This window comes from Saccopteryx leptura, chromosome 6 (genome assembly GCF_036850995.1).
Source record: "Saccopteryx leptura isolate mSacLep1 chromosome 6, mSacLep1_pri_phased_curated, whole genome shotgun sequence".
NCBI classification, from domain to species: Eukaryota; Metazoa; Chordata; class Mammalia; order Chiroptera; family Emballonuridae; genus Saccopteryx; species Saccopteryx leptura.
Genome location: NC_089508.1, coordinates 80,004,563 through 80,017,845, shown reverse-complemented (window position 1 = coordinate 80,017,845; position 13,283 = coordinate 80,004,563). Strand labels below are relative to the sequence as shown.

The 13,283-nt window shown below is 40.2% G+C and overlaps 1 protein-coding gene across 3 annotated transcripts in view; it reads left to right on the top strand.

Annotated features, from left to right (window-relative positions):
* Positions 1-13,283, top strand: part of KNL1 (kinetochore scaffold 1) — a 75,387-nt gene that overhangs the window by 46,168 nt on the left and 15,936 nt on the right. For all 3 annotated transcript variants that reach the window (XM_066342216.1, XM_066342215.1, XM_066342214.1), the window contains 5 exons: positions 60-158; positions 3,777-3,892; positions 5,293-5,383; positions 7,047-7,163; positions 10,195-10,282. In XM_066342216.1, the coding sequence (XP_066198313.1) occupies positions 60-158; positions 3,777-3,892; positions 5,293-5,383; positions 7,047-7,163; positions 10,195-10,282 (511 nt within the window). The remainder of the gene's footprint in view (positions 1-59; positions 159-3,776; positions 3,893-5,292; positions 5,384-7,046; positions 7,164-10,194; positions 10,283-13,283) is intronic.

Below are 13,283 nucleotides of genomic sequence, written 5' to 3'. Positions count from 1 at the left end.
GTTATAATCAAAATGAGCTCACCTTGAATGGTCATGCAAACCTTTTTTTCTTTCCTCAGAAACTCAAAGATGGGAGAATAACAATAAAGGAGTTCTTTATACTTCTTCAAGTTCACATTTTGATACAGAAACCCCGACAAAGCACTCTCTCAGCCAAAGTAAGTATAATTTCTTGACAAAAGAGTTGCCTCAGTTAGAATATATTGTACTTACTTACTAAACTTCATCAAAGCAAGCATTCAGAAACAAAAAAAGAATCTAAGGAAGCAAATTTTCCTATAAAAGTTTACCTATAATAGGTACATTTGTGGTTAGCATAAAAATGTTTTAGATCATGGATTTTCATAAGGAGAAAATTTATCTATCTCATTCTTCGCCATCAGTTTTGTTTTTGATACCTTTTTCCCTGAACATATGCTGTTTTCCACCATTATAAAAATCTAAGAATACGTCCCTGGCTGGTTGGCTCAGTGGTAGAGCGTTGGCCTGGCATACAGGAGTCCCGGGTTCGATTCCCGACCAGGGCACACAGGAGAAGCGCCCATCTGCTTCTCCACCCCTCCCCCTCTCCTTCCTCTCTGTCTCTCTCTTCCCCTCCCGCAGCCAAGGTTCCATTGGAGCAAAGTTGGCCCGGGCGCTGAGGATGGCTCTGTGGCCTCTGCCTCAGGCGCTAGAATGGCTCTGGTTGCAACAGAGCAATGCCCCAGATGGGCAGAGCATCACCCCCTGGTGGGTGTGCCGGGTGGATCCCGGTCAGGTGCATGCAGGAGTCTGTCTGATTGCCTCCCCGTTTCCAACTTCAGAAAAATACAAAAAAATAAAATAAATCTAAGAATAGCAGTCTTAACATTTTTTAAAATAAATATGTAAGATCATAGAATATTTGACTAATATAATCAACAAACTCAGTTTAAAAGATTTCAGGAAGTGGCCCTGGCCGGTTGGCTCAGTGGTAGAGCATCGGCCTGGCGTGCAGAAGTCCCGGGTTCGATTCTCGGCCAGGGCACACAGGAGAAGCGCCCATCTGCTTCTCCACCCCTCCCCCTCTCCTTCCTCTCTGTCTCTCTCTTCTCTTCCTGCAGCCGAGGCTCCACTGGAGCAAAGATGGCCCAGGCTCTGGGGATGGCTCCTTGGCCTCTGCCCCAGGCGCTAGAGTGGCTCTGGTCGCAACAGAGCGATGCCCCGGAGGGGCAGAGCATCGCCCCCTGGTGGGCGTGCCAGGTGGATCCCAGTTGGGCGCATGCGGGAGTCTGTCTGACTGTCTCTCCCTGTTTCCGGCTTCAGAAAAATACAGGGGAAAAAAAAAAAAAAAGATTTCAGGAAGTTACAAATGAGATGGGTTCTGTAGGTTTGTTCTTGAGTTGAATTTGTATGTAAGTTGGAATAGATACATTTATTTATTAAATGCAACTTAGATGTTTGTCATAACATAGTATTTATTTTTACCTTTCTGTGCATATAAATACTTAAATTTTTTTTTTTACAGTGACAGAGAGTCAGAGAGAGGGTTAGATAGGGACAGACAGATAGGAACGGAGAGAGATGAGAAGCAACAATCATTAGTTTCTCGTTGTGCATTGCAACACCTTAGTTGTTCATTGATTGCTTTCTCATATGTGCCTTGACCGTGGGGCTGCAGCAGACCAAGTAACCCCTTCCTCGAGCCAGTGACCTTGGGTTCAAGCTGGTGAGCTTTGCTCAAACCAGATTAGCCCACGCTCAAGCTTGCGACCTTGGAGTCTTGAACCTGGATCCTCCGCATCCCAGTTCGAAGCTCTATTCACTGCGCTACCGCCCAGTCAGGCAATACTTAAACATTTTTAATAGAATCTTAAACAATCTTGGATGATGCAAAAGATAATGGATTTGTTGGGGAGGATGGGACTGGTGTTAGAAAGTCAGGGTTTGATTCTGCTGCTAGAGTCAGTTTCTTGAAGTAGCATCAAGGGAGGTTTGTACAGAGCTTTTCTTTTTCTCATCATAAAAAGTCCTGTAGCATCTCAAGTCCTCAGTAACTGTATGGTAAACTTTGGTAAACCTCTCTGTATCAGGATCTTGCTCCTCTAATTTAGCCAGTCCTGCTTCAATGAGACAAAAGGCATCAGTTAACTCTTTTGTAGGGAAAACTTTTTTGGTCCTGGAGTTTCTAGGTCCCTGTTTTTTCCCCTAAATGCTATCATGTGCTGCTCTAGTTCCATAAGGTCTTCACTGGTTACTTCTTTGCCATGAGAGTTGTGTAACTATGATATGGTTTTCATTGATGTCCAACTGCAATTGATTACCAATAGTTCTTACAGTGTTCTTTTCATAAGTATGAGTTGGATGTAAGCTGGATGTTTGTAACTCAGGGACTTACTATAATAGAAAATCTTATAACACTTAATAAGAATATTATTTTTTTGTTTCTTGAGTCTGTTGAACATTTACAAAAATAAGTTATGCCCTTGGCCATGAAGAAAACATTAACAAAATTAAAAATGAGATTTTATGGACCACATCATGTGATCTTAATTCAATAATAATTATAATAGTTATTATTATTATTATTTTTTTTTTAGCGAGAGAGACAGGGATAGACAGAAAGAAAGAGAAATAAGTATTAACTTGTAGCTCTTCTAAAAAAGAAAGAACCATAATTCTAGATAATTCATTTTTTTAATGTTTATTTTATTGATTTTAGAGAGAGGAAAGAAAGCAGGAGAGAGAAAGAGTAGCATCAATCTGTTCCTGCATATGCTCCAACCTAGGGTCAAGCCAGCAATCTCTGCGCTTCAGGACAGTGTTGTAACAAACCAAGCTATCTAGCCAGGGCTAGATAATTCTTATATCAAAAGAAGATATCAAAACTATTTAGAAAGCAAAATAAAGGAGAACATTTAATATCAAATTTATGGGACATACAGCAAATATTATGCTTAACAGGAAGTTAAAAGCCTCACATATTATTTTTATAGAAGAGAGTCTAAAAATAAAGAATTTATTAATTCTCACTTTAAGAAATTGGAACATTAATGTAGGTAAATGGTAAAGCTAATGAATTTTTAGGTATTGATTTACTTAAAATAATGTCTAGCCATTTTCTTTTTTCTTTTTCCAGCTTTGTTGAAGTATAATTGACAAATAATAATAGCCATTTTCAGTCATTTAAAATCCCATGTGGCCCTGGCCAGTTGGCTCAGTGGTAGAGTGTTGGCCTGGCGTGCAGGAGTCCCGGGTTCGATTCCCAACCAGGGCACACAGGAGAAGCGCCCATCTGCTTCTCCACCCCTCCCCCTCTCCTTCCTCTCTGTCTCTCTCTTCCGCTCCCGCAGCCAAGGCTCCATTGGAGCAAAGTTGGCCCAGGCACTGAGGATGGCTCCATGGCCTCTGCCTCAGGCGCTAGAATTGCTCTGGTTGCGACAGAGCAATGCCCCAGATGGGCAGAGCATCACCCCCTGGTGGGCATGCCAGTTGGATCCTGGTCGTGTGCATGCGGTAGTCTGTCTGACTGCCTCTCCATTTCCAGCTTCAGAAAAATACAAAAAAATACAAAAAAAAATACCCCATGTGAGTGGAACTTCTAGTTTGTCTAAATATCTTTGGGAAATAGACTTTGATGTCAGAGACTTGAATTCAAATTCCAACTTGTAGTTTTACTGGGTATAAGAATTTTAAGAGTATTCAAATTTTTCTTCATAGAACTTTTAAAACTAGGCACTCTGGAACTTGAAACAGTTCTTAAATATGGTTTGTCCTCAAAATACCAGTCTTAAAGGACTGATTTTTTTTTCTTTCAGTTTACTATAAATACACAACCTACTTCTGAAGATCTGTTGTTAAGTCAATATGTTTACCGACCCAAGATACAGATTTATAGAGAAGATTGTGAGCTTCTTCGCCAAAAAATTGAAGAGTATGAAAGTTTTCATTTTTTTATGTTTGTTGGATGGTTGAACCTGTGGTAAGGTTTTTATTAGAATAACACTGGCATTGACAAAGGTCGGTGGCATTAATTGGTGGTATTATATGTTTATAGAAAGAGTTTTGGCTTCAGATTGAAGCTCAATCCTGGGTATAACACTAACTGTAACATTATCTGAGTCATTTAACCTTTATTTCTACATCCATAAATTGGGTATAGTAATACCTACTTAGTGGGTAGATATGAACAGTAGGAAATAGTATATATCAAATGCTTTTATGCCATTTTTAGCCTAAAGTATGTCCTCAATGAGCAATAATTATTGAATTATGATATCATAAATGTTTGTAAAGGAACATCTTCAAAAGAGAAATGTCCCTTTAGAGATTTGTATATACTGCCTAAAATCAAGAATGCTTTTGGGTTTATAATTTCATCACATTTGCTCTTAATTTACATATATATTCAGGAACATGGTTTTCCTCGGTGCTTTGGTATGTATAGATGCTATAGACTAATTTACAAATTAGGTATGTTATACCTGGATTCCTACATGTAGATCAGGACTTGCAACCCAAAGCAGTGTTTATATCATACTTGTCTAGAACTATCCAACTAAATTTGAACCAATCTAACAAACAGAAAACAAATAAAATAGTCTTTGAAGAAGTCTTTTTAAAAATAGAGACTTAAGCTGCTTTTAAATTATTATACTGCAGATTTGCCTGATTATGGCTTATTTACTCAACAGTTGTGTATATTGAGCACCTACTGTGTGTTAGGTACTATACTAAGTACTGAGGTTCTTCACTGAAGAAGACAGACAAGTTTCTTCATATTTAAATAAGTTGAGCATCTCATGATTTGAGAATGTTTTCTTTTGAATGAAATACAATGAATAGTCTGTGTAGATGTGCTCTACTATTTGATTTTGCAATTCTATACCTGTGTATAACATCTTTTAAATCTGGTAGAAATTTATTTCTTTTGCTTATTAACAAGAGATTAATATGTATTTAGGCTACTTTTGTAAATGCTGTTCTGTAAAGGTGAGATAGGACTTTGAACTGAATTATGAACTTTTATTTAAAATAATAGTTTTGACCTTGCAATTATGCATTGACAGGCCTTAAGGATTTTTTATTAGCATCATTTCTTCATGTTGGAATAAGCTGATAACATTGATGAGAATTCTGTTTGTGGGAGAAGTTTTTTAATTCATAACATCTTGAACTGTGTTCTACAAGTATTGAAATAATAAGGCTGGTCACTGCTCTTGAGTAAATTCCCCTCTTTTTATGTGGAATTAAATTAAGTATGCCTATAGATCAGAGTGGATCCATTGAAGCTGACTCCTGAACCCTATGCTAATAAACTTTTTTGTATTTTAGATTAAAGCTTTCTGCATTGAACCAAGATAAACTGTTGGCTGATGTTAATAGGAACCTGTGGGGAAAAATGAGACACTACTCTGATGAGGAGGTACATTTGTCTCATTTTCTGAATGGGAATCAGTGTAGACATTTTGAACAATTCTTATGAAATAAGTAACAATTACTTTTTTTTTTTTTTTTTTTACAGAGGCAGAGATAGACAGGGACAGACAGACAGGAACGGAGAGAGATGAGAAGCATCAATCATCAGTTTCTCGTTGCGCGTTGCGACTTCTTAGTTGTTCATTGATTGCTTTCTCACATGTGCCTTGACCTCCGGCCTTCAGCAGACCGAGTAACTCCCTGCTGGAGCCAGCGACCTTGGATCTAAGCTGGTGAGCTCTTTGCTCAAGCCAGATGAGCCCGCGCTCAAGCTGGCGACCTCGAGGTCTCGAACCTGGGTCCTTCCGCATCCCAGTCCGACGCTCTATCCACTGCGCCACCACCTGGTCAGGCAACAATTACTTTGGTAATTAGTGATGACTTCTTTAACTTCTCAGGTGTAACATGTTACCAAGGTTTTATTTAATTATACATGAGTAATTGTTAATACATAATTTTTTCAAACCTAAAATTATCAATTTAATATATGAAATATAGTTGAAGTTTATTTATAATTCCCTCCCTCCTTCTTGTTTGCCTTTCACTTCGATTTAGATAAGGAAAAGATTTAATTGATTAAATAATAAGTAACTTGTCTGACCTGTGGTGGTGCAGTGGATAAAGTATTGACCTGGAATGCTAAGGTTGCTGGTTAAAACCCTGGGCTTGCCCAGATCTTGGCACACACGGGAAACAACTACTATGAGTTCATGCTTTCCACTTCTCCCTCCTCTTTCTCTCTCTCTCTCAAAATAAGTTTTAAAACAAGTAACTAATTTTATACATGTCCTAATATATTAGGAGTTTTAAGAGCCTGTCATTTTCTTATTTGTAATATGAATAAGTGAATTAAAAGCAGGAGTCAAAATTCAAATCTTTGACTGTGCTTTTAAATTATTAAATGGAATTAAATTTGCCAATGAGAAGTACCCTGCCTTGAGAATAAGAGTCTAGAACAGGGGTCTCAAACTCAACTCAGCATGTGGGCCGCAGAGCAAGATCACAGCCTTTCGGCGGGCTGCACTAGGTCTACAAAAGGCAACTGTTACGCAACACTTTTCTCACTGCAGTTGAAAACAAAAAAAAATCAGTACAAAATTGTTCGGCGGGCCGCGAGTTTGAGACCCCTGGTCTAGAATGAGCAAAACTTAGCACAGATCACCTGAACCAGCCTTCTCTCAAGATCATTTGCCTTGCCTGACAGTCAGTGGCAGCAGTAGGTAGAGCATTGGACTAGTATGTGGAGGATTCAGCTTCAAAACCCTGAGGTTGCCGGTTGAGCGCAGGCTCATTTGGTTTGAGCAACACTCACCAGCTTGAGCTGAAGGTCGCTGGCTTCAGCAAGGGGTCACTCTGTCTGCTGTAGCGCCCCCCCCCCCCCCCCCCCCCCCGGTCAAGGCACATATGAGAAAGCAATCAATGAACAACTAAGGTGCTGCAACGAAGAATTGATGCTTCTCATCTCTCTCCCTGCCTGTCTGTCTGTCCCTGTCTGTTCTTTTCTCTGTCTCTGTCACACACAAAAAATAAAACAAATTAAAAAACCCGATCATTTGCCTTTTCTAACTCATTTGTTTTAGTGCATTATAACCTATGACTTTTTCTTACAGCTGAAGGCCTTTGGAATTTATCTGAACAAAATAAAATCACATTTTACCAAGATGACTAAAGTCTTCACTCACCAAGGAAAGGTGGCTCTCTACAGAAAGCTGGTGCAGTCAGCTCAGGTAATTTGAGACAATAGCATAGAAACAAAGATCTATTAAAATTACTTCATAGTGGTTGTGCAATATGAAGAATGTTTCTTAAACATGTGAATGATATTGGGCAAAAACTTAGAATTGTTCATACGGTAGGGGTTCAATTTGTCCAAAGTAGCAAATTATGGAATCTTGAGTAATTCTTTTTTTTATTATTATTTATTTTATTTATTTATTTATTTATTTACTTTATAGAAACAGAGAGTGAATCAGAGAGAGGGATAGATAGGGACAGACAGACAGGAACGGAGAGAGATGAGAAGCATCAATCATTAGTTTTTCATTGTGCATTGCAACACCTTAGTTGTTCATTCATTGCTTTCTCATATGTGCCTTGACCGCGGGCCTTCAGCAGACCGAGTAACCCCTTGCTGGAGCCAGCAACCTTGGGTTCAAGCTGGTGGGCTTTTCCTCAAACCAGATCTTTTTTTTAAATTTTATTTATTCATTTTAGAGGAGAGGGAGAGACAGAGAGAGAGAGAGAGAGAGGAGACAGAGAGAGAGAAGTGGGGGAGGAGCTGGAAGCATCAACTCCCATATGTGCCTTGACCAGGCAAGCCCAGGGTTTCGAACCGGCGACCTCAGTATTTCCAGGTCGACGCTTTATCCACTGTGCCACCACAGATCAGGCCTCAAACCAGATTTTAAACTATTAAATGGAATTAAATTTGCCAATGAGAAGTACTGGGATGCAGAGGATTCAGCTTCGCACTCAAGCTGGCGACCTCGGGGTCTCGAACTTGGGTCCTCTGCATCCCAGTCCGACACTCTATCCACTGCGCCACCACCTGGTCAGGCAAATCTTGAGTAATTCTATTTGTTTCCTTTTATTAAGTTTATTGGGGTGGAACTGGCTGACAAAATTACACAGGTTTCACCATGGCTCGGTAGATCATTTGATTAGAGCATTGTTCTGATACACCAGAGATGTGGGTTTGATCCCCAGTCAGGGCACATATAAGATTTTGTCTGACCTGTGCTGGAGCAGTGGCTAAAGCATCGACCTGGAACACTGAGGTTGCTGATTCAAAACTCCAGGCACCTGGTCAAGGCACATATGAGAGTTTATGCTTCCTGCTCCCCAACCCCCTTTCCTCTCTCTCTCTCTCTGTCTCTCCTCTCTCTAAAGATTTTATTCATTGATTTTTAGAGAGAGAGAGAGAGAGAGAGAGAGAGAGAAGGAGGTGGGATAGCAGGAAGCATCAACTCAAAGTAGTTGCCTCTTGCATGTGCCTTGACTGGGCAAGCCTAGAGCTCCAAACCAGCAACATCAACATTCCAAACGGATGTATCATTCACTGCACCACCACAGGTCTGGCTAGGGCCTATTTCTTATCTCATATTTATTAATCCATTATATATATTGAAATAAAACAATATAGGATTCTGATCTTCTATTACTAAGGACTGTACTATAATATTATCCTCCACAATGTTTATACCTGTGTATATTTGTGTATGTGTTTAAAATAGCATTTTCCAAAATGATTGTTCTTCAAGAAAGGTTCTATATTGAAAACCTTTGTATTAGCAAACAAGTCTGGAAAGTGTTACATGCACTGTCACCCTTTCAGAGAAATTAAATAGTTAGCATATTAATGTCTACAGTCACATATCTGTTTTAGAAAAACTAAAAAGAAAAAAAAATGCTATAATTCTGTTTGACTAGTGTTTCCCATATTTGACTGTAGAACATTTTTTTTTTTCAAATTTTTTTTATTATTTACAGAGACAGAAAGAGAGAGAGAGGGATAGATAGGGACAGACAGACAGGAACGGAGAGAGATGAGAAGCATCAATCATCAGTTTTTCGTTGCAACACCTTAGTTGTTCACTGATTGCTTTCTCAAATGTGCCTTGACTGTGGGCCGTCAGCAGACCGAGTGACCCCTTGCTTGAGCCAGTGACCTTGGGTCCAAGCTGGTGAGCTTTTGCTCAAAACAGTTGAGCCCACGCTCAAGCTGGCGACCTTGGGGTCTTGAACCTGGGTCCTTCAGCATCCCAGTCTGACTCTCTATCCACTGCGCCACCACCTGGTCAGGCTGTAGAACATTTTTAACAAACATTTTTTTTTTGAAGTAATATTTAAGTCTAGTCTGGAAACTTTGACCTTCATTTTAAGATCTGCCTGTTGGTCCTAGGCAGTTAGCTCAGTTGGTTAGAGGGTCATCATAAAACACCGAGGTTGCCTGACCAGGCGGTGGCGCAGTGGATAGAGCGTTGGACTGGGATGCGGAAGGACCCAGGTTCGAGACCCCGAGGTTGCCAGCTTGAGCGCAGGCTCATCTGGCTTAAGCAAAAAAAAAGCTCACCAGCGTGGACCCAAGGTCGCTGGCTTGAGCAAGGGGTTACTCGGTCTGCTGAAGGTCCACAATCAAGGCACATATGAGAAAGCAATCAATGAACAACTAAGGTGTCGCAACAAAAAACTGAAAAGCTGATGATTGATGCTTCTCATCTCTCTCCGTTCCTATCTGTCCTTGTCTATCCCTCTATCTCTCTCTGTCCCTCTAAAGAAAAAAAAAACACCAAGGTTGCAGGTTCGATCCCTGGTCATGCACAAAGTGGAACAACAAATGAATGCTTCTCTCTCTCTCTCTCTCTCTCTCTCTGTCTCTCTTTCTTTCTTCCTCCCCCCCTTCTCTCTCTGTCTCTCTAAAATCAGGCAATCAAAAAAAGAAAGAAAGACCTTCCTGTTCATGATTTAGACCTAGCAGTTAGTCAGCTATTTGAAGTATGATAACGGGAGGAAGGGAGTATAGAGGGACAAATATACAGTGATGAAAAATGATTTGACTTTGGTGATGGGGATGGGTACACAACACAATCAACAGTTCAAATGCTATAGAAATGTTTACCTGAAACCTATGTACTCTTACTGATCAATGTCACCCCACTAAATTTAATTTTCTAAATAAAATTACAATAAAAAAGAAATATGATAATGTTATAATGTGTTTAGAACTTTAACTTAGTAGTCTGTAATATTGTGTTTTAGAATGAAAGGGAGAAACTTCGGCTAAAGATAAATGAGGTGGACAGCATACTTCAGAAGATTGCTAACTGTCTTACTGAGGTGGAAATAGGTAAAGTATTTTAAATATTTTTTTCCAAAAAAATTTTAATTTTATCTAAATGCTTCCTTTCATACAGATTGTTGATATCACTATGCTGAAGCCTTTTATTAGCAGCTTGAGACATTAAATTAAATTAAAGCTCCTTTTTATTTTTAGATTTTAATTATTGATTTTTGGAGAGAGGTGAGAGGGAGAGGGAAGAAGAGGAGGGAGAGTGGGAAGCATCTACTCATAGTAGTTGCTGGGCAAGCCCAGGGTTTTGAACCAGCAACATCAGCATTCCAGGTTGACGCTCTATCCACTGCGCCACCACAGGTCAGGCTAAAAGCTCCTTTACTACAGTCCTGCATAGCACTATGAACAAGAGATGCTCAAGATAATAAATCTCTTTGGAAAGCTTTTCATAACCTAGACCATAGTCTGTTTTTTATTTTTATTTTATTTATTTATTTTTTAGAGATACAGAGAGAGGGATAGATAGGGACAGACAGGAATGGAGAGAGATGAGAAGCATCAATCATCGTTTTTCGTTGTGACACCTTAGTTGTTCATTGATTGCTTTCTCATATGTGCCTTGACCATGGGCCTTCAGCAGACTGAGTAACCCTTTGCTCAAGCCAGCGACCTTGGGTCCAAGCTCGTGAGCTTTTCCCAAACCAGATGAGCCCGCACTTAAGCTGGAGACCTCGGGGTCTCAAATCTGGATCCTCCGCATCCCAGTCCGACTCTCTATCCACTGCGCCACCGCCTGGTCAGGCAGTCTGTTTTTTAATAGATGAATTTATCTTCGTTTAAAAATAAGTCATGCCTGACCTGTGGTGGCACAGTGGATAAAGTGTCGACCTGGAAATGCTGAGGTCGCCGGTTCAAAACCCTGGGCTTGCCTGGCCAAGGCACATATGGGAGTTGATGCTTCCTGCTCTTCTCTCTCTCTCTCTCTCTCTGTCTCTCTAAAAAAATAAAATAAAATAAAAATAAGTCATGCAGCTCTGATAGGTTGGCTTAGCAGTAGAGTGTCGGCTCAGCGTCTGGATGTCCCCGGTTTGATTCTAGCCAGGGCACACCACACAGGAGAAGCGCCAATCTGCTCTCCACCCCTCTTCCTATTGCTTCTCTCTTCTTCTCTCTCTCTCTTCTCCTCCCCACCTGCAGCCAGGGCTTGATTAGAGCGATTTGGCCCAGGGTGCTGAGGATGGCTCCATCGATTTTCTCTGCCTCAAGCGCATGAAAACAAATGGCTCCAGTTGCAACGGTGCAATGCTCCCAGATGGGCAGGGCATCACCCCCTAGTGGGCTTGCTGGTTGGATCCTGGTGGGGGTGTATGTGGGAGTCTGTTTCCGCCTTCCCTTCTCTGAAAAATAAATAAGCCTTTCAGTTTGACCTCTTATAATCCCAACTTTTATTGTCCTAAAATTCTTAAAGATCACAAAATTTCACGTAATAATCAAATTTGGTAATTCTTAGTTCTTAGTATCCTTGACCCTTTTCAGCATTTGAAAATTTAATTATTATTTTCTTCCTGAAACTTGCATCTCCCTGACTCTGATATTGCACTATCCTGACCCTATTCTTTTCTCCTGGTTCTTTTTTTTTTTTTTTTTCATTTTGAGAGAGAGATAGGAAAAGAGAGAGAGATAAGGGAGGGGGAGAAGAGCAGGAAGCATCAATTTGCTTCGACCAGGCAAGCCCAGGGTTTCAAACTGGCAACGTTAGCTTTCCAGGTCGATGCTTTATCCACTGCGCCACCACAGGTCAGGCCTGGTTGTTTCTTTTTGCTTCTCTATTGGCCTTTCTCTTACCCCTTGTATAGAGATTTAGATATTATCATCTATATTTTATATATGAACAAAAAAAAAATGATTCTCCCTTTCTCTCAAAAAAGGAATAAATAATTTTTTTTAAATTTTAGTAAAAATACTAACAACCATACTGTTTCTCTGGGTACCACTACTTAATGGTTCCCTATTTTTCTCTTGTCACTTTATTATTGTTTGAGCAAATATACTGAGTGCCTAGTAAGTGTCATGTACAGTGCTCAGTGCTAAGAATACTATGGTGATTAAAAACAAAAATGTTGCCTCACCTGTGGTGGCGCAGTGGATAAAGCGTCGACCTGGAAATGCTGAGGTTGCCGGTTTGAAACCCTGGACTTGCCTGGTCAAGACACATATGGGAGTTGATGCTTCCAGCTCCTCCTCTCCTTCTCTCTCTCTCTCTCTCTCTCTCTCTCTCTCTCTGTCTCTCCCTCTCCTCTCTAAAATGAATAAATAAAAAAAATTAAAAAAACAAAAACAAAAATGTTTGAGCCTGATGGTAGAAGTGCAGTGGTTAGAGTGTCGACCTGGGACGCTGAGGACCTAGGTTCAAAACCCCAAGGTCGCTGGTTTGAGCACTGGCTCATACTGCTTAAGCATGGGATCACTGGCTCAACTGGAGCCTCCCCCATCAAGGCACATATGAGAAGCTATCAATGAACAATTAAAAGTGATGCAACTGCAAGTTGATGTTTTTCATCTCTCTTTCTTCCTGTGTCTGTCTCTGTCTGTATCTTTCTTGCACTGAAAAACAAAACAAAACCACTTTGTACCTTATGGAGCTTTTAGTCTAGACAAGAATGTAAGAATTAAACAAGTAATGTTATAGTAAGTGCTGTGGAAGAGAGGTTACATGATGATGTAAGGGCCTGAAGCAGAAATGACCCAGCTGAGTCAGGAGAGGCTTCCCTGTGAGGAAGTGACATTTAAGCTAACATATGAAGAATGAGTAGGAGTTAAAATGAGAATGAAAGGAAAAGCAGACTATTTAATATGAGTAACATGCATAAGCCCTTCTGTGGGAAAGTGTACCAAGTACAAGGGTCTGAAATAAGGCCAATGTGGCTAAAATAGAGCAAAAGGGAACATTTAGATAAATCTGGAAATGTAACTAGGGGCTAGGACAAAGAGGGTCTCTTAAAGAGTTTGACTTTAGAGATGAGATTTGAATAGATCAAGAGTAAATGTAAGAAGT